We start from the raw sequence: 21,896 nt of genomic DNA on the forward strand, positions 1-21,896 counted from the left end.
TAGTGCAGAATTGGCAAAACCAGAGATTACGGCTTGTGAAAGGTGAAAATGTTTCTTTATTGGAACCTATTCAGTATGCAAATACATGTTTATTCTTTCCAAATGTATGGGTCAACCTGAGGATTATGGTTATAGTTGCTGTTAAAAATAGATGAGGATTTTCAATAAACTAAAATTGGGATATTCTATTTATACTTTCAATTGATGGAAACATAGACAATTCAAAAGCAATAGACACTGTGAAGAATCCTTATATGTCACTTCTTCCTGAGGGAGAGCCCCATCTCATGAGGCCAGGGAGGTGAGCCCATTACCAGACAGTGCCCCTGGGGGCGGTACTCAGCAGGAGGATCTCATGGTGCGAGACTTTCCCACTAGGGACAAGGAGGATCATCTAGGGAGAATGCGGTACAACATCCGTCACCCTGCATCCACTTCCTTTATCTCCCCTCAGCCCATGAGACCCACCTCCTCATCCCTCACTCCTATACCACAGACATCCATGTGTCTCTGCAAAACCCAGTACTTAAATTCCACTAGGACGAGGAAGAGTAGGCACTGCCTAAGAGAAACATCCTTGGCTCATACTGGGACGAAGAAGAGCAAATACTACCAAGAATGAATGCAATGGGCAAGTACTGGGATGGGGAGGAGGTACAGAGCCCTACCGACTATTCCTAGAACCTCAAGTGAGCCTTCTAGATGTTCTCCCATTGGAGAAGCACACATAGAAATAGAGAAAGGACTATAGAAGAGAGAGAGAAGTCCTCCTTGGAGGGAACTGTGAGATTTGAAGCCAGCGAGTGAGGACAAGCAGAGAGAACCGGAGCCAAGACGCTTGTGTACTGGCAGAAACGGCCCTGACAGATCCGGCTTGGAGGGACCAATGAAGCAGCAGGAAGAACAGGCATCCAACCGAGGGAAATGGAACGTGCAATCAGCTGGAGAAGTGCAGCCTGAGAAGAAGATGCTGCAGAGCTACCGCAGTCGCTGGAGACGCAGCCGAAGCCAGAGAAGGAGAAGACACTCCAGAGCTTTCGCAGCCGCTGGAGAAGCTGCCAGAAGCCCGAGAGGGAACGCAGAGAAGCACACATCCGACCAGAAAGCGCTGGCAAGTACGTGTTTCAACGGAAAAATACAGGAAAACGTAAACGTTAGAAACTCCGTGACTGCACTGGTAGCTTTGAGACTGGCAAGCAATCCCAAAACCTTTGAGTTGAGCAGGTGAGGGTCTAAATAGGCCTCACTCACCCAGAAAGGGCAGCCACAATACCAAGTCCTGGACAACTGTAATGGGGTTTCCATTGAAATCATTGGAGGGAAAGTTGCAAATAGGACAAATAATCCCCTACACACGTTGCTATTGAACCAAAGATGTCTCATTTATGCTTTTCTCTACTCCCTGGTCAGGTCCTTGAGCTTTCACATAGGTAGTCTGGCAATGAAGCGCTTGATGCCACACTCTACAGTCATGTTTTCTTATACACGGGCCAATATTTGGTGACATGTATTTAGTTCCAACTCCAGTTGGTCTACCGCTGCTCCTTAGCCCTTTGTGTGGGTTCAGTCTGGTGTGGACTACATATGTTATACTTACTGTTTCAGTGCACAGCTGTGAATTGAAGGCTTGCTGGCTAGATTCCAACCTCCCCTCTGCCTGTCCTCCCCATGGCGGCTCTCTATAGACTCTACTGCCTGTGCGCCTCTGAAGGCCTTGCCTCCTGTGTTGTAAATACAGCCAGGGGTAAAAAGTGTTTCCCTGCTTGGGTGTTTTGCTTAGGTGCCCCCATCAAACAGGGTTCCTGACTGAAGGGGTAGCCGCTGACGGGTCCCCATATCTGAAAGCAATGCTGTGGCACTTAACACTGCAGCAGAACATACTGGTTTGGGGGCAGGACACAGTGACATGAATGATCTTGGCTAGGAAGGAGGAGGAGGGGGGGGGCATGAGGGTGTGGGAGTCGCGCCCAATAAAAGAAATAAAGCGGCAGGGCTGGATTGATGCAAACGGAAAACATATTAACGCCACTAACTTGTAAGTGGCAAGATTTTCAGTCAAGGCAATCTCTCTCGTCTCTGCCCCCAATGCAGCAGCCCTGCCCAGACTGTTAGCCCTTGTCCCCCTGTGGATTGGGGACACAAGCAACCCCTTGATGTGCTGCTTTCTTGTCAGGCCTCGTTGGTCATGTTGACCTCCACTCCCTAGCTCTAGGGACACAAATGTGAGCACAACCCTCTGACCTATGAAGAAAGCATCACGTGATGGATGAACATACTGGAGCCACTGCTTTTCCCCAGCGGGAGTTCCTCTAGATCGCATTCCATTCCATCGTTTGTAACTTGTTTGATCTTTCTGTGAACTGACTCTAGTCCGTCCTTAAATCACGTTTATTTTGGAAATTAGTCCATGACACCTGAATCCGTTTTGAAAAACATGCTTTCAGAAATACATGAGCAAAGCAAACATTGATGTCGGGAGTCTGTATACATGATATGAAGATTGAAATGCAATGTTCAACATCAATGAAAACATGTTTAGTCTTGTATTATAGCCCTTTTAACACTATCCACATTGGGCAACTCATGCCAGCACTATTTCCTTAATACGTGAAGATATGTTCCCCGACTACATGCCTACCCACAGGCTCAGATCGGGCAACAACCGGTCCACTCCCATGAGGAATTGATATGGCTACAGGTTCGAGGGAAGCGCATTGAGGTACACGTGCCCTGCCACACCCACCTTTCCATCCTTCCATCCTTCACAAAGGGGTTAAAATGATCCAGTGCAAGGATCCTTTCACCAATGTAGCCCACCCACACTGATGCCTCCCTTCTGCAAGGATCAGGGGCCCCCATTGAAAAGCCCATGCCTTGGACCATTCTAGGCATGGGGCAACACTGGGACGCCTCCTTTGGCACGAGGTCCAATCCTCCCAGAGGGAACTGGCCATGGCCAACTCATTGCTGCAAAGCAACCGAGTGCCAACATGTGCGATGCTACCCCACACGCCTTCACAAATATCTATATGCATGTGGCTAAAAGCAGTATACTGATGTACCTACAAGGGATCACTTAATTAAAATAATTAATGCAGAACAGTAAATTGGAAAGTACCTCAAAGTTGGCTCAATTGTATTCTGTTAAATGGATTATACTGTATTCCACTAGCATAGCTCCTCCTGAGAGGACAGCTCGGGGGCAATGCGCTGGCTTTGGAAGCCAGACGATTCGAGCAACACAGGTTCGATCACCGAAACCTCTGGGTTTTAAGCTCGTTATAAATGGCCAATTATAAAAGCGATCAATGCATGCTGGCAGTTGTTTGGCATTTGTAAATTCGGCTTATTTCAAGGGGGTCGGGGGCGGCATTGTTAATATATTTTAATATAATACCTACCATCACATATTTGTCTCTGATAAAGTGTGTGTGTGTGTTAATAGTGCTTACAGAGTTTATCGAAATTGGTTCATTGAAAAAACAAGTGTGTGTGCATATTGACTATTTGCTTGTGTTTTTTTTTCTTTCACTACACTTGTCACACCGCAGCCACGTCAGAATGTTCAGTTGTTAGGTCATCTCCATCATGCGTCACTGCACCTGGAACCTGTGAAAGCAATAATGGCGCTCTCTCTGCCTTCTCTTTTAGATGGAGAGAACCAGCTCCTTCTGGCTTTGCTGAAATGCACAGGTGAGCGCGCACGCGCATTGGTTCGGTACGGCTGGCCTCAGAGGAGATGTGACAATGTGCCATGCGCCAGGGCGCGTGGCTGAAAAGGCGCTCTTGTATGTTTTAAATGTAATGCTTCTTGTGCGAAGACTGCATCTACCGCAAAAATAACCAGCATTTGCAGAGAGATATAAAAAGCTTCCAGTGATGACGCGATCAGCAGGCTGGCTTCAAAACGAGGAAAGGTCTTGATTTATTGCAAAGCGCATTTTCGCAGGTGATAAGTAGTTTACTGTTAATCGGCTGTACTTTGCTGTATCGCGAGTCCTTTTCATCACAACACTTTTCTGGTAAGTGTGCCACCTACAACTATAGACATAATGACAAAACTAACTTCCTCTCCCCCAATGGACCCTTGCCTCTCCCTCATAGACCCCTCCCCCCCCCCATAAACCCCTTCCTCTCCCCTATAGACGATTCCCTCTTCTCCATAGACCCTTGTCTCTTCCCCAGTGATCCTTACCTCTCCCTCATAGGCCCTTACCTCTCCCTTATAGACCCTTACCTCTCCCTCATAGCCCCTTGCCTCTCCCTCATAGACCATTCCCTCTTCCCCATAGACCCTTGCCTCTCCCCAGTGATCCTTACCTCTCCCTCATAGGCCCTTACCTCTCCCTCATAGGCCCTTACCTCTCCCTCATAGGCCCTTACCTCTCCCCCATAGGCCCTTGCCTCTCCCCCAGAGACCCTTGCCTCTCCCCCAGAGACCCTTGCCTCTCCCCCAGAGACCCTTGCCTCTCCTCCAGAGACCCTTGCCTCTCCCCATAGACCCTTGCCTCTCCCCATAGACCCTTGCCTCTCCCGCATAGACCCTTGACTCTCCCGCATAGACCCTTGACTCTCCCGCATAGACCCTTGACTCTCCCGCATAGACCCTTGACTCTCCCGCATAGACCCTTGACTCTCCCGCATAGACCCTTGACTCTCCCGCATAGACCCTTGACTCTCCCGCATAGACCCTTGACTCTCCCGCATAGACCCTTGACTCTCCCGCATAGACCCTTGCCTCTCCCGCATAGACCCTTGCCTCTCCCCCAGAGACCCTTGCCTCTCCTCCATAGTTCCTTGCCTCTCCCCATAGACCCTTGCCTCTCCCGCATAGACCCTTGACTCTCCCTCATAGGCCCTTACCTCTCCCTCATAGGCCCTTACCTCTCCCCCATAGGCCCTTGCCTCTCCCCCAGAGACCCTTGCCTCTCCCCCAGAGACCCTTGCCTCTCCCCCAGAGACCCTTGCCTCTCCCCCATAGTTCCTTGCCTCTCCCCATAGACCCTTGCCTCTCCCGCATAGACCCTTGACTCTCCCGCATAGACCCTTGCCTCTCCCCCATAGACCCTTGCCTCTCCCCCATAGACCCTTGCCTCTCCCCCAGAGACCCTTGCTTCTCCCCAGAGACCCTTGCTTCTCCCCAGAGACCCTTGCTTCTCCCCAGAGACCCTTGCTTCTCCCCAGAGACCCTTGCTTCTCCCCAGAGACCCTTGCTTCTCCCCAGAGACCCTTGCTTCTCCCCAGAGACCCTTGCTTCTCCCCCAGAGACCCTTGCTTCTCCCCCAGAGACCCTTGCTTCTCCCCCAGAGACCCTTGCTTCTCCCCCAGAGACTCTTGCTTCTCCCCCAGAGACCCTTGCCTCTCCCCCAGAGACCCTTGTCTCTCCCCCAGAGGCCCTTGCCTCTCCCTCATAGGCCCTTGCTTCTCCCTCATAGGCCCTTGCTTCTCCCTCATAGGCCCTTGCTTCTCCCTCATAGGCCCTTGCTTCCCCCTCATAGGCCCTTGCTTCCCCCTCATAGACCCTTGCCTCTCCCTCATAGACCCTTGCCTCTCCCCCAGAGACCCTTGCCTCTCCCCCAGAGACCCTTGCCTCTCCCCCAGAGACCCTTGCCTCTCCCCCAGAGACCCTTGCCTCTCCCCCAGAGACCCTTGCCTCTCCCCCAGAGACCCTTGCCTCTCCCCCAGAGACCCTTGCCTCTGCCCCAGAGACCCTTGCCTCTCCCCCTTGACCCTCACCTCTCCCTCATTGACACTTCCCTCTCCCTCATTGACAGTTGCCTCGCCCCCAGTGGATCCTTGCCTCGCCCCCAGTGGATCCTTGCCTCTCCCCCAGTGGATCCTTGCCTCTCCCCCATTGACCCTTGCCTCTCCCCCATTGACCCTTGCCTCTCCCCCATTGACCCTTGCCTCTCCCCCATTGACCCTTGCCTCTCCCCCATCGACCCTTGCCTCGCCTCCAGTCGACCCTTGCCTCTCCCCCATCGACCCTTGCCTATCCCCCTTAGACCCCTGCCTTGCCCCGGTTTATAGGGATTACATCGAATTTAAAGCATCGACCTACTAAACCATCGAAAAAAAAGCATTGACAAAAAAAGTATTGTCAACCCTATATTTTACATTCAAAAGTGTATTTCCATCGAAACCAGTCCATCGACAATATACATGGACTGGTTTCAATGGAAATCCACTTTTACATGTGAAAAGTAGCATTTCAATGCTTTTTTTTATAACTTTAAAACGTTACATGGAGCTGTCCAGTGCTGAAATTTCAGCACTGGCCAGCTCCTTGAAACGTTTTTAATTTTTTGCGTATATTGGGGGGGTCCCCCCAACCCCCACACCACCCCCCTAGCCCTGGCCCCAACCCTAACACTAATTTAACCCTTAAACTAACCCTAGCCCCAACCCTAACCTTAAACATGACCCTAGCCCCAACCATAATCTTAACCCTAATTTAACCCTTAAACTAACTCAAGCCCCCACCCTAACACTTACCATTACATGTCAATGGATCCATTCAATTTTATGGAACGCAATGGCCATTCAATGGAAAGGTATTTCGATGCAAAAAAATCGATGGTTTGTCATTCGATGGTTTGTAATTAGATGGAATGACCTGATACCCCTTGCCCCTAGTGAATCCTTGCCTCTCCCCATAGACCCTTACCTCTCCCCCATAGACCCTTACCTCTCCTCATAGACACTTGCCTCGCCCCTAGTGAATCCTTGCCACTGTCAGGTACTGTCAGGTTGGAGTGACATATTCTTTACATACAGTATCATATACTCATTTACATTGGGTCAGGAGAGACACATATTTAGTATAGAAAGGTTTTGGGAAGTTATTATGGGTTATATTTTTAAACAGCCAATTTTGCCCTTAACCTTCATTGCAGTCTATGGAAAATGCCCCAAGCCAAGATGGAGGTTCTCAGTCTAAATTCTAATTGGCTGGAGATTGTTTATAGGGAGGACAATGAACATTCTAAACTGCCTTTCATCGCCCTTGCCCAGCTGAGAGGTCGTGTGTCTTGTAGCTCCTGCTTAACTTGGTCAAGGGTGACAAGTTCCTAGCAGTTGAGCGGAAAATCTGAAAGTATAACAGGAGTCGTGTTTGGAGTTTGGTGGAGACACAGGACAGGAGTTAGAAACTTCCAATTTTCTGAGAAAGGAAGTTTTCAAGTCTCAATCACAAGATAAGTGACTTTCCATTTTTTGTTGAACTTTGTAAAAAGGTTATATTTATTTTAAGGGATTGAAATCGCAAATCTGTATCTAAAAAATTGAAGCGTGTACGTTTGTTTTTGATCTCTACGTGTCAATTCAAACAAGCGCGTGAGTTTTTTCCCGTTACTGTGAGCCCACGCGTGTGTCTCTGCACGTGAGAGTGAAGCGCGAGCGTGAACTTTGGACTCGCGGTTACTGTTCATATACGCGAGGGTTTTTTTTACATGATAAAATAAAAGCGCGTGTGCTTTTTCCCGCGATTTGGTTTTTTGCGCGTATGCGTATTTATTCGTGGGTTGGACTTTAGCGCATGTAATTTTTTATCGCGTCTTGGACTTTAGCGCGTGTGCGTTTACCCGCGAATTGGATTGTCAGCGCGTGTGCGTATTTCCCGCTACTTGGAGAAAAGCGCGTGTGTTTTTTCCCGCGGTTTGGATTTTCAGCTCGTGTGCGTATTTCCCGCGACTTGGAGAAAAGCGCGTGTGTTTTTTCCCGCGGTTTGGATTTACAGCGTGTGTGCGCATTTCCCGCGACTTGGAGTAAAGCGCGTGTGTTTATTCCTGCGGTTTGGATTTTCAGCACGTTTGCGTTTTACCCGCGGTTTGGATTTTAGCGCGTGTGCTGGCTTTCCACGTGAAGATTTCATCGCAAGTTAAAAATTTGTTCCTGAGTAAAAGACACTCTACAAAGAAAATATAAAAAACAAATACGAGAACTTAAAAGAACTTTCTTAAACTTATTTGAAGAACTTTAGACCTTGTTCAAGAATCTTAGGGTTGAGCAGACGAACTACAAAGTTAAAACTTACATTCATGGACCTACTGAGAAGGCTGAATGATCTATAAGATTCTGGTCCACAAGTAAGGAAGTTTTGTCTGCTTATCACTTCTCTGGGCATATTGAAGAGAAGTACCAGGTATGGTTTTTTAACTATTTTGGTAAGGATATAGAGTTTAAGGTTAGTATAGTAACCCATAAGTAATGAGGTGTATTGCATATTTATGTTTTAACTACATGTGAAGAACCAGCGAGTTGATAGATTCCAGCCTGGTGTTTGTTTCTTTGTCCTTTCCCCCTTTCCCCTGAAAGTGAGGTAAACTGAGCAGTTATATATATATATGTCAGCTCAGAGTGCCACATTTTGGGTGGATTGTCGGGGGTTCAGCAGCTTCTGCAGACACCAGGTTCTCAGCATGACACCTCTCCCCATAGACCCTTACCTCTCCCCCATAGACCCTTACCTCTCCTCATAGACACTTGCCTCGCCCCTAGTGAATCCTTGCCTCTCCCATGTAGACCCTTGCCTCTCCCATGTAGACCCTTGCCTCTCCCGCATAGACCCTTGACTCTCCCGCATAGACCCTTGCCTCTCCCCCATAGACCCTTGCCTCTCCCCCATAGACCCTTGCCTCTCCCCCATAGACCCTTGCCTCTCCCCTAGTAAATCCTTGCCTCTCCGTCATAGACCCTTGCCTCTCCTCCTGTGATCCTTATGCATTCCAGTGATCTTTGCAGCCAGCAGATCCATGGCTTCCTTGGTGAATCTTGCACACCCCTATTGAATCTTACACCCTTCTATTGAGCCTTGTGTGCCAGTATACCTTGTCCCCACTTATTGCTCCTTGATCCCTCAGTGTGTTTTTCTCCCCACCACTGGTGCATATACCCCCAGTAATCAATGTGCCACCGAGTGAGTTTTCCACCCCGATGACTGATGCCCCTGCAGTGATCTTTACTGCTCCCTTTGCCTCATGCATTTTGAGTGCTCCTTCCACCCTGTGTGGATTCCATAGACTAGTTTCCCAAGTGCTGCTCCTGCACCCGGTGCCCTTCCCTGCGAGTGCTGCTCCTCTAGAAGTGGGCCACCTTCACCCAGTGCTCGTTCTATCCACTCCACAGCGCGTCATAGACCCTTCACTGCCCACTCTCCTTGCAAACCATTTTCTTGCTTGCACACCATGTGTTGCTTGCACACTCCACCGTGCTCCTTGTGCCGCCTTGGTGTACCCTCCGCATCCTTCTGCACTCCTTCCACCCCACATGCTCTTCCTGCCTCCCCGGTGCTTCTGGTGACCACCTGGGCTTCTATCTCCCTTAGGCTCCTTCCAAACCATTAAGGTTCTAATCAACTCACCAGTGCCCACCAGTGCTATTGCCCCCCGTCTCCCCACTCGCCACTGATGACAATGCTCAAGGAAAGCCCCCATGCTACCACCATTGCCATTCCTTCTGTTCCAATCAGACTCCTGTCAATCCTCCTGCGGCCAGTTCTACCCCCCCCACCCGCTTCTTCCAATCCCCAATGATGCTTCCACCTCCAATACAGATGAGTAGAGCGCTTGATTTGACATCGGTGCAGAGCCTGCTAACGGAGGTTCGAATCAACTCAATCAAATTAACAGAGGTTCGAATCCCGGCGGGGCCAAACTCAGCCTTTCATCCTTCCGAGGTCGATAAATGAGCACCACTGAGGGTTCGTAGCGCTATATAAATGCAAATAATTATTTGTATGAATGCTCGTTGCATCCCAGTGCTAGTTCTTCCCTTTTCAGGGCTGATCCTCATTGACCCCGGTGTGCTCCTTCCCCAGCTAAGCCTAATGTTCTGCCTATGCCAGTGCTCTTTCTTTCTCCGGTGCTCTGCCTTTTGCCAGTGCTGCTCCTTCCACCTGACTGCCCATTATTCTGCACCAATTCTCTCTGTGACACATCTCCGCACTGCGCTCCCTGTACCCCCCTTTGCTCCCTCCCATGGCTTTCTTTCTGCAATGCACTTCCTTCACGTTCTTCGTCGCAAGTGAACCTGCCCCACATGTTCACCACCCTGTGCTTATCTTCTCCTTCCCTGACTCCAGGTACTTTTGAGTTGCGGGGACACTTAATATATAATCACAGGCCCAAAGGAACTTATAGAGGAGTGTCTAAATATGCCCCATGCCCAGCCCCCGCTATGCTCCTTCCCCCTGGTGTTTATGCTTCTGTGAGTTGAGGGCATTAACCGATTAAGGCCCTGGTCTCATGCCTCCGTATGATGGGCCCTTTCGGCAGTGCAGAATATCATATACTGGAAGTGATCAGTAGAAATGCACACTGCACAATTGTAAGAGAAGCCCATTTGCAAGGTTGCTACCATTGCATAATGCCCTCTTGATCATTATGTTGTCATGAATAGGCACCCTTTTCTCTCTTGGGAAGTCCTTCCTTTCATGGAGAGGTTTGCACTCCGATTCAAGCTCATTATTCGTTTCTTCTGTGATCACGAAGGCAATGTGTTTCGAGTGCTGGCCACTGATTGATTTCTTTGTGCTGCCTAATCCATACATTTGTTAAAGTATTCACACACTAATCATTAAAAAAAATCGAAAATAAGAGTTCTAGACCTTCAGCCTGGTACTCTGGTCCCCTTAAAATGTCTGTTGGAACCCCTGCAGACCCTATCGGCGTCCTCTCCATCACCTGCCCTCTCGCCGCAGTCTGGGCACTGTGCCCTCAGTGTGATAGCGACATTCCTGCAGGGCACATGCGATGATGTGTGTGTCTCCAAAGACCAGGGGCCGGGCCATACCGGGGGATGGCTTTGTTGCTGCTCCCAGTACACCTTTAAGTGTACAGCACAGAACCCCCTCAGCCCCCTCTCCAAGAGATGCCTGGTATTTCTCGGGTCAAGATGCTGTCAGGAATTGCTAGAGTGGCCCTTACGATTGCACACCTTCTTCTACTGCTGCTGCTGCATGCTCGTGTGTACGTGTCCCCTTAGACACCGCATGCTAGAGGACAGCAAGGATGAGTTGCAGGTCTGTCTTCTTGCTCTGGGATTGCTTGGTTGATTTGGTGGTCCCCACAATTTCAGGTGCAGGTGACCCTGGGTCAGTTTCCGTGCCAGGATCGAGTTGATGGCAGCCGCCCCACTGTTCCCAAGGCCTTGCCACAGTAAACTTTTAGGTGTGAAGCAGAATTGAATGCTTCTACTGTTTGGCACCAACGTTTTGACCCAGTGTAAATATTCTCTACGGGTACAGGAACATTACTCCTCCTTGAATGTATCAGTGCGTCAACGTGGACTTGACCGCGTTCGTGAAGACCGTGGGCGGATTTTCGAAAAGATCTGCTCTCCTTTTCAAGCTTGGATTCTGCGATCCTTCAGCGCTATAAGACTCTATTTTGTTGTTGTAACTGAGTGTAGGTCTCGCTTGTATCCTGATTCTTTTACTCCTGTATTATAAATATTAACACGCCAATGCCATTTAGAATTACCTTGTGTGATGTGTCCGCACTGTCCAAAGCTTACATTCTGTCGTTGCTTAGAGGGGAGATCCATGCCCGTGCTTCACTTTGAGGCTATGTTTTTTTCCCTCCCATCAAACCACTCTGTACGTATTTTTTCTGGGAGTCGCTGTCAATTAGAGCGACCTTTGGGAGTGAGCATTGGGTCCTCGAGTCCCGGCCGGACCTGAGAGACTGTGTATGGTCGAGAAAAGCCATGTCGGCCCATTCGCGCCTTTGCAGAGGGAGCATGCGTAGTGAAGTATATCTGGAACAGCGCTTTCTTTCTTTAGCCTTGCGCTTTTCCCGTGCCCCAGGGAGCCATGATTCATGGGGCGGCGAGGGATCCAGTCAATGGACTCGCCTGTGTGTGCAGAGGGATAACCATGTGATGAGTGACCTCCTGGGCTCTGACCCCCCCCCCTCAGCCCCACCCCCCACGCCAGGAAGATGTGCATTCATGTCCGCAGCACAGACTTCTGGGCTCGCTCTTTTTAGAAGACCAAAACCAACCCTTGAGCACAGGCAGTTCAGAGCGGCACAGAATACTTTGACACGGCCACAGGTTCAATTACTGCTCTGTCAAAGTACACGAGGAGGGGTGGACTGGCCTATAGGGAGCTTTGGGGATTTCCCGGTAGGCCTCTTTGTGTGGTGTTTCCAACTGTCCTTATAGGAAAAGTGTAGGGCTTGCTGAAAATGTGCAATATTGGACACTTTGAACAGTATTTCCAGGGCCTCTTTTGGTTCCCAGTCCACCCCTGTATATGAGTGGTGACCCCATGCCATGTGTGTAATGCAGTGGCATTCCCACTTTTATATACTGAGCAAAGCAGTCCCTGTAATCCCTTTTTAAGCAGCCTTCCACCCCTTGCACATCCTTCGTGCCCCATAGGGTTTGCCATCCCCACAGTTTGAAGACACTGGTGTAAGCGAAAGGTCACCAGACCTTTCCTTGATCAAGTGCCATGGTCGTATGTAGTTGGATCCCGAAGTATCTTTGCTACACTCCTTCTCCTGTTCACTGAGGAGGGTGGGCTCTGTATGTGCCCCACACCCTACGACCGATCTGTTAGTGTGTAGGCTATGTTACGGCAGTGCAAGAGCATGGACATTGTGGGATCACTGGCTTTGCAAGAGGTATATAGCCATGCAAATGATATATGATAGGTTATTTATAACGCGCTTAATACCCAGAGGTTTCTAAGCGTGGACCCGGGGATCGAACCTGTGTTGCTCCCTGTCGTCTTGCTTCCAAGGCGAGCACATTGCCCCTGAGCTGTCCTCCCGAGACAAATGAGGGAATGTCCCCCTTTTAATGTGTGTCCGCAAAACAAGTGGACCTGAATTAGGTATTATTGATGGGGGCACACAAGCCCGATACTGGAACCAGTGTGCGCCAGCTGCAGGAAATGTCACAATGTGCCATTTTAGGCAGGAGCAGAATTTATTGGGGAGCCAAATCTTCAGGAATGCAATTTCTTTGGACTGAATGGACAGCAAGCGATGAAATCTGCTTCGCCTGCACTAAGCTATGCTAAACATGTTTCAAAGGAGTGACACTGAATCAATCCTAGGTGGCTTTTCTGGCCTGATACAGCTACAGAGCCCCATCCAACCTTGCCATCTTTTTTCACCTGCTGAATGGGAAGTGTGCAGGTGCTTCACGGCCTCACATTGACTGCATCGCCCTGTTGTTGGCACAACAGATATCGTACGCGACACCCGGCATAAATAAAATGATGTACACGAGCCAGTGTAGCACATTATTTTATTTCCATATGCAGTGCAGTGCTGGAAATGGGCCAGAACACGACAGAGCAGGGCTCCGGCAAAACATGTCTTGTCCTGTCCACATGTACAAATACGAGAAAATAATCAGGATGAGAGATCCTACAAGCGATAGTGTGGTTCTGTATGTGTATATTTATTTCAAAATGAGACAGTACTTTCGATAAGCACAAAAGTTTGAAACAAACGGACAAGAGTGATTGTAAATAGTGGTAACACAGGTAAGTGTCGCCTTCAACAGTATTGAGGTCAAAACTCCACATGGAGGCACATTCCCAAGGCAAATGAGGTAGGAAGGACCTACTTTTGATGGAAGGTGCGCCTGAGACTGAAAGTGTTCCCAGGCGTAGTTCACACAATGTGTACACAACAGTTTTTACAAAACATACATGAGAGGGGGATGGTACAGTTGTGTCACGGGGGATCGACACAGATGTGTTTCGGTCAAAATAGGGCTTGATTGGAGCCTGTCTATATGCTGGCCTTCGTCAGGATGGACACCAATTGCGGTGTGGTCCGTAGAATCTGTTGGTTAAAAGAAGCTGTGAGGATCTCGGGAGATAATTGACTGATTTACAATAGTACTTAATACTGGCTGAGTAGTGCCGTAATGATACATCTCATGGTGTATCAGTAAAAAGCTTATCTGCTGCTGCAATAGCAGTGGGATGCTGTGGACAATCCTCAAGGAGTTACTGGATTGCTAGTGCAAAATGTACTTGGAGTGGGTTGTAGTTTTCTGAAGGCCGGCATCTCTGTGTCCCGCAAGCTGGAAAGGGCCAGGGTGGGTCCTATATCTGAGAGGAAACAAGGGTGGATCATGAGGCATGATCCAATTGGTTGATGGTGGTCTATTTGTGGTGGATTCTGTGGTGGTGAAGGAATCCTATCTGGGGACTGTTACCCCCATTATCCGTGGTGGTGATCAATGGATGCCCGTGGAGTGAGGGGATAATGCTGGTGTAGCTACGTGGGACCCGGCAAGTTGTTTTGGTGTGGGTCGTAGAGGTTTCCAGGGTGGCAAGTCAAGTGAAGTGGCCCCGCGGGTTGATGTGACTCCAGGTCTGGTCAAGCGCTATGGTGCACAAATCACAAGTGGAGAAATACTGCTGCTGTGGAGCGCTGTGCGAATCGCATCGTTGCACAAGGTGTGAGTGGTGGAGCACAGGTGGGGCAGTGCTGTTCATTGTTTATTGTTGTCCAAGGTGCTCATGGGCTGAAAGCATCCGGGATGCAATGATCATTGTTTCGTGCATCGTTAACTGGTGCGGGCACGTATGATGAAGTGAATACAGGCTCCGCTTACAAATGCTCGTGGTGGAGGAGGGCTAGTTACCAGGCTGCAGTGGTGCATAATAGGCTGAGTGCTGGATTTAGAACCTAAGAAAGCTAAAAAAAAAAGCCCTTGAGTGCAGAGGTAGGCTCAGTGAAAGTGCCTCACACGGTTACACATCTACTGGAAAGACGAGATCGTTTTGAAAAGTGTGTGATAGTAGTTCCTAAATATAAGAAATGCAACATATTTAAAAGCGACAATGGTGGTGGTCCCTATCGTGACTCAGCTTACCGCAGTGCGTCCGGTGCTTGTGTTTGCGCGGGGTCCTCAGCTCACAGTGGTTGCTGTGGGAGGTGGACCTACTTCCGTGTGTATAAGCGTTCCCAGAGGCTGACTCTCAGCCAATGGGGATGCGCTGTAGGCATGAGAGGCGAACGTAAGGGCCAATCACTACATGCTCGGTATGCCAGCCAATCCTGCATCAGCTAGTGGGCGGGGGAGAGGGTTGGAGTGGTCTAAAGTGTATGGACTACTCGTCCTGCCAGGCATCATGGGAAAGGTAGTCCCATACTGGTCGATACCCTTCACTGAGCCATTGCGAACAATTAAAACAGCATGGACATAGTCTAAAAAGACCCTAAGTGCGTGCATGCATGAGGTGGTCAGATCCCCTCAGGGGATAAGTAGTATAGTGCCTGAGTCTGTTAATAAGACACATGAGTGAAGGAGTCAGAAATGGTGGGATGCCAGAATGTGAGACACATGCAAAAATGTGCCAGCAATGGTTGTGGCATCGTACAGGTATACTTGCAAATACAAACAAAGGCAAAACTGCTGATCACTGCATAGTTTCAAGCACATGGTAACAAAGCAGAACTATTTAGTGGTGGAGCCAGTTCTATTTACCCATACATTTTCGAAATGGTGTGGCAGAAATCACACACAGTTGAAGCCCCATTGTCCTGTTCCCAGACCCAGGGGCTTGCCCACGACACTGACACCAGCGCTTCAACGAGCAGGTGGCTTTCACAAGACTGCAGCACTGCCGAGTCTTCTCAAAGGGGTGTGCTTGATGAAGCGTGGGTTGCTTGTGGGTGTGAAAACTCGGGCTTCAGAACAGGATGCTTCCAGTGTAGGGTGACCAGATTTAAAAAATAAATAAATAAATGGGTCCGGCCTTTGACATAAAAGTAGGACTAGAGTAAACATACATAGGACTCAGATAAAACTGTAGTCCTATTTCTATGTCTCCGGCCTGTTGCAGTGGTTGTACTCACAGGCACACTCATCTCATTAGAGGAGAGTGGCCAGGGAGGAAAAGGGGGGGAATGGGGGCGCGAAAAGCATTCACGTGCAGCGCCAGGCCCGATTTTGGGATTTTTGAATAGTTTCCCACAAAAACCAGGTTCTTATTCACACACCCATCCAATCCCGGGACGAGGAATTCAAAAATGTAAAAACTCCTGGGACCTCGGGACGGAGGGTGTTTTCCTGAGACTATCTGGGTAAAACCGGGATGTCTGGTCACCCTATTCCAGTGAGATCTATCCTGAAGCTGACATGCACGAGCAACCCACGTTTCAAGAAGCAAACACTTTCAGTAGACTCGAACCAATATGCATCTTACTAACGTCCTTATTGCCCACAATGTGGAACAGAATTTATCGTTCTGAGGGTTTTGATGGGAGGGGTGAGTTGACCCGACCAGTGCGTTGAACCCATAACTCGAGGCATTGATCTGTTCACAATGCAAGTGCTTTGCACTTCAGCTATCCTCCTGTCTATTTAATGTGCATTTTTGCAAATGAGAAAAACAAAAATGAAAAAGAAATCACATATACATATGAATAAAATTAGTAATGTGTTGTTGGGATTTATTGAACAGCAAAAATACAATTGATATCATTTTAGTTCGATGATTTAAGCACCTTTTGGCTTTCTTTTGTGCTTTCAGGCACAATCTCCAATATAAGCATTACGTTATGACAACGATACAGTGACATTGGGCCTTTGGGAGTAGTGTTTCTTACACAGTGCAGGGAATGGGCCGCAACAAGATGGAGCTCTGCTCAGGCAAAACATGTATTGTCGGAGCTGAGCTCTGTCCCCCGGAACCAGGGGCCAGCACATGACTCACCCTGCGCCTCACCGAGCAGACTGCTTTCAGAAGAAGATTGGGCACAGAGCCAGTGGTGTAACACAACATTTGGGGGCCCTCCTGTGAGCCATGCTGAGGGGGCCCCCCAGTTAGGCAACAAATCATGGGTCGCGCCACACTCTGGGCCGGCCTACATTACTATGCTTGCGCAATACGCACGAGCCTGCTGCTTCAAGGGTATGCCACACACTGTACTAGGAGCAGTATATATATATATATATATATATATATGTTGTTTTAATGCATTATACAGCACACTTTCTGAGAAAAATTGGCTGAAAAGCCAGAGCGTTGTCCATAAATCCAATAAATGCAAGGCACCAACAGTGCACATGGGCATTAATGCTTTCCTTAATTAAATACTTTGCTATTAAAAATGCCATGCCACAATGAAAACATGTCCATCCGGCTGTACAATGTATACCAGTCTAACGCATAATATATTACAGTAAAGCATGCCAGGCCACATTTAGACATACCTAGACTGGTTGTACCAAAATGGCAGTCAAAGCAATAACCCTTATGGTTGTTTTATCACAGATGCCCAGAAAAATATACAATACCACAATAAGAAACGGCTAGACTGACAGTAAACAAATGCCAGTCGAGCCAGGTAATTACACCAAGCAGAACTGCTTTATCAGAGATGCCCAGTTAATGAAAGTCAAGCCAAACTAAGAAATGAATAGACTGGCTGCACCAAAATGCCTCTCTAGCCACTAATACCGCATATCATGCCTGCTTAACCTGGAGATGGATTGCCATTGCAATTTATCCTACAATCATTGCCCCCCACACAACCCCTCTCCCTCCAGCCCCCTGCTCCAACCCCCACAATCTGCACATCGGCCCAGAATTATCTCCACGTCCCTCTTCCTTGTCCCAGTGCTGACATATGAGGCACCTTCCCTCATAGGTAAGTAGAAGGATGAGGAAGAGTGGGGCTAGAAGTAATGAAGATTACAGGTAACTAAGCCAGGCATTACCTCCATGTCCTGCTACCTCATCCCAGTACTTGTGTATGAGGTAAAGTGCAAAGTGCCTCATACACAAGTCCTGGGATGAGGAAGAATGGGGATATGATTAATGAAGATTACCAATAGGTAATCATGGCATTAAACACAAGCAGTGGCACACCACCATTGAGCTGACTGGGCTTCAGTCCTCTCCCCCAACCCCTGAAATTGTGGGCAATGTTGACTTGACCTGGCTGACCTACAAAGCCATTGCTGGACAGAACAGGACACAGGTGTTAAACGGCACCTGTGTTTCGTCATTAAGACCCAGCAAATACTAACGTAAAGCATTTCACTGTTCCTTTTTAGGCAGTTGAAATTGTGATGTGGGTTTAGTACTTGCATGCCAGGGGAGTGATTGGCATGGAAGAGAGGGGATAGGAGACCGCTCATTCGCACAGCTGTCAATGAGTGAATGCTTTCAGACTTAAAGGAGTGTGTTAACTGCTTGTAACATTGAAGCTGCATTAGAATGCGTTAAGACGATAGATGCCCCCACACAAATAGGTTTGCCCCTCCCACACCACTCGTGAAGTTAAACCACACACACACGCACGCACACGCACCCTTCTTTTTTTTGTGCAACGTGGTCTGGGGCCATGCCCTGCCCCCCTCCTTCCCACAGCCCCGCCGCTCCAGAGAGGTGACAGTTCCCCCAATAAATGTTTGCCATTCCCAGCACTGTTCCTACACGTTTCTTTTTATTGCATTAGGTTAACCTCGAGACCCTTTGCCTCAGTCCCCAGGGGTTCGTTCATACGAGGATGACAGCTGTAGAAAGTCCAATATGATGGCAGCATTAATAAGAGGCCTCTTTCTTTGTCGTAGACACCGAGCTCCAGCTGAGACGAGACGTCATTTTCTGCCAGTCCCTCGTGGCCGCCATTTGTACCTTCTCGAAGCAGCTGATGGCGGCTCTAAATTACAGATACAACAATAATGGGGAGTATGAGGAGAATAGCAGGGACGCCAGCAGGAAGTGGCTGGAACAGATTGCCGCCACCGGAGTCCTTCTGAACTACCAGTCACTCCTTTCTCCCACTGTGGTAAGAAATGTAACCCAAAACACTGTTCTGTCTCATTGATTCACACTGTGAAGTTGATTATTCATTGTGCACCAAATTGTACTTGCATCTAGTTATCTGCAAGTGTTAAGATTAATATTTTCGCTTTTTTACTTTATTTTGTATTTAATAAATGCAGTTGCCAGTTGAATAGATAGTGTATTACGGAAACCAAGATCTAAAAAACAATCAAAACAGACCTTGACATTTATTTCTGGGCGTCTTCTGCCCCCTGCTGGTGAAATACGGAATTTCGATAGCCATGTACCTTAGCCTGCGTCAGCCTTTCAGTGCGTTTTGCCCAAAATGTTACTGTGTTCAACACACAGTATTGAATATTTTCAAATTCCGTTTAAGAATAAACTGGCTTTTTTGTAGGCATTCGGACTGGAGGAACACACTGCTGTTTTCCATTGTTCAATATAATTAAATCGATGCCTATAGATGTTGAGATAACTCAGTGAGTTCAGTATCCGCTGTTGTGATCTATGTTCATCTTGCACATCACAGTAGCTGCATCTCGGCTATTCACCTTTCCCAGGGTTATGAATATCGATTGCTTCTAGTCATGTCTGATGGAGAGTTGGGTTTTGCTAATGGCAAAGATTAGGATTATTATGCTTTTGTATGTTCATTATTTTTCAACAATAAGAAAGTGAAAACCGAAACAAAATACGCCAATATCTCTACACACTAAAAATCCTTGATGCCCCTTCAGTATCATGACGTCCATGTCCACCAATCACTTTGCACCCAACACAATTTAATCAACCCCGCCTCCTAGTTGGTCAACTTTTCACCATTGTCCATCGGTGGAAACAACTCTACGCAAGAAGATGACCCACGCCATCACACCCAGAATCCAAAGCGTCATAATCCACCATGCCTTCAACATCTGCATTCAATCCAAAAAACTGATGACCAGACTAAGACCCTGCTACTGCACAGGGCAGCAAATGGGTAAGGGGGAAGAGGGGGGGGCTGCAGGGAGGTTACTATTCACCTACATGCCATTAATATAACCCCGACTCTCAAGATTCTGTGGCATGGCACAAAGGCTTCCTATTGTGCAAATTCAAATGCTTGCAACGACCACAGGCACAGCATGAGCAATGTCTCTGCTATAACAAATATGCAACACTTGTCCCCGAGACCAATCAGTGGATGTGAGAAAAACCTCCAACTTGCCACCAGGCCAAGGAGCCTTGGATGCCACGCCCCCTGCAGCCACATGAGCACTATCTATGCTTGCCAGACACTTAACCCATCTAGCCAGGGAAGGAGGCGATGCAGGGCGATCGCAGGACTTATTTAGGTTTTCTGGAGGAGACTTGTATTCTTTTAAGCAACATACCACACAAAGAAAGGAGCGGCTCCAAACCAAGAAAATTGTCAAAACCCTCTGTTGGTGCTACTGGAGACCAGAAACGAACCCCTCCCAGGAGTGAACTATATACCCGAGGCCCATAGCCCGAACGCTATAATGCCTGCCGAAAGAAACCCGACACATAGGCATAACCATCCCATGGACAGGAGTACCTTTGGGGTGGGGGCAGAGGCGTTGCTAGGGGGCGACTGAGGGGGCTGTAGCACCAGGTATTTTGGTTGTAGCCCCGAATACAAGCTCAGGGGCTACAACTAAAAGGCTAGCTAGTCCCAACAGTCCCGAAATTAGCGTAGTCCCGGATCTTTTCCAGACATAGCAACACCCCTTCGACCGACGGCCATGCATCCAAGACTCTAGGCCCTGGCCACAACCACTGTAGCATGTGCCAACCATGGCAGCGTACTAATGAATATAATAATAAGCATTGTTAACAGTAATGTATTCACAGCATGTAGGCAATTTCAATGTTACCTAACACCAGACGTGTCCGTACAAATGTAACAACTCTCCCGTGCAATATACAGCCTCAAATACTGCCCCTATGCTAAGGAAATTCCAATCCCTTTAAGGAGATGACCTACGAAGGCTTGGGCGCCTATCGGCTCACTATCCAGCAATCTATGGAACGGCAAAGCGTCTCGTCTGTGGAGAGTCATAGTGCAGTAAGCAGCAGTAAGTTTAGACCAGTATTTTGCCATGGGCAAAACATCTGCCTGTAAGGCATCCATACCCTGGTTATTACAGCAAATAATCCATGCCGCCAGTGCCCCTTCATGCAGGCAGTTTAATTCAACTTAATGTGCTAGACGGGCATGATGTGGAGATGATTTTAAAGCTACTCCAAGAATGCCTGTTGGGGCCCATCTGATGTCAGGATAAGCCATGCCATGAGTTGAAGGGAGCATTGCAAATCCATTGGACGGCGCAACCCCTTACTGTTTAGAAGCGGATCCCTCAACACCAGCAACAAGTCAAAATGCCCCTTATAACTACCAGCGCTAGCGGAAAACCAAATGCGGGAAAGCCAAACTGGGGTAACGATCGCAAGGTTTGCCCTCTGCTTCTGAGCACGCATCAGTGTCCAATCTAAAATTACAAAAGGAGGGAAACACAAACTGAGTGTTGTGTCCACAAACCCACAAATAACCTGGTCTGTCTCGTCCCCGAAAGCGTCCAGCCTGTATTTGTAATATCCTGATGCTTGGGGGCTGTCTGGCGGAAAAAAAGGTGTTGCTTGAAGGAGCATTGGTACTATGGATGGAGAAACCCGGACCTGTGAAGTTTCCAGCTGCTGCAGTCTATCCAATCAATGATACACCAATCGGCCACTAGATTGTGAGATCCTGGAAGGTACTTTGCATGCACCTTGATCTGAAAGCATAGGCAAAACTCCCAGAATGTAACCACTTCATCTGAAAGTCTCTTGGTCCGTGTGCCCACGAACCTGTTAATGTAATGCAGCGCTGACACGTCATTGCCCATAAAGTTTACTAAGCATTGTGGTAGATTCTTTGCAAAATGGTGGACCCGAAAAGGACCCTTTCAGAATCTTTCAGCAGTTGATGTTTCAGCGCGAAACACGCGGTGACAATGGCCCTCCAGCCCAGTTAAAACTGCACCTTGCGCCCTACCCTTTAAATCTTGCCCCCGACTCTAAGCTCCGATCTGGAGCAGAAGGAACATTACTTTTCTGTTCCATTCTTCTATATTTGCTG

General features: G+C 48.3%; 1 protein-coding gene across 1 annotated transcript in view; it reads left to right on the top strand.

Moving 5' to 3' along the window:
• PREX1 (phosphatidylinositol-3,4,5-trisphosphate dependent Rac exchange factor 1) overlaps nucleotides 1-21,896 on the top strand; it is a 1,235,108-nt gene that overhangs the window by 1,141,888 nt on the left and 71,324 nt on the right. Inside the window, exons 31-32 of the mRNA XM_069651281.1 lie at nucleotides 3,652-3,693; nucleotides 18,559-18,776. Of these exons, the coding sequence (XP_069507382.1) occupies nucleotides 3,652-3,693; nucleotides 18,559-18,776 (260 nt within the window). The remainder of the gene's footprint in view (nucleotides 1-3,651; nucleotides 3,694-18,558; nucleotides 18,777-21,896) is intronic.

The sequence above is a fragment of the Ambystoma mexicanum genome, chromosome 3p (assembly GCF_040938575.1).
Source record: "Ambystoma mexicanum isolate Mex_15411 chromosome 3p, UKY_AmexF1_1, whole genome shotgun sequence".
Taxonomy (NCBI): Eukaryota; Metazoa; Chordata; class Amphibia; order Caudata; family Ambystomatidae; genus Ambystoma; species Ambystoma mexicanum.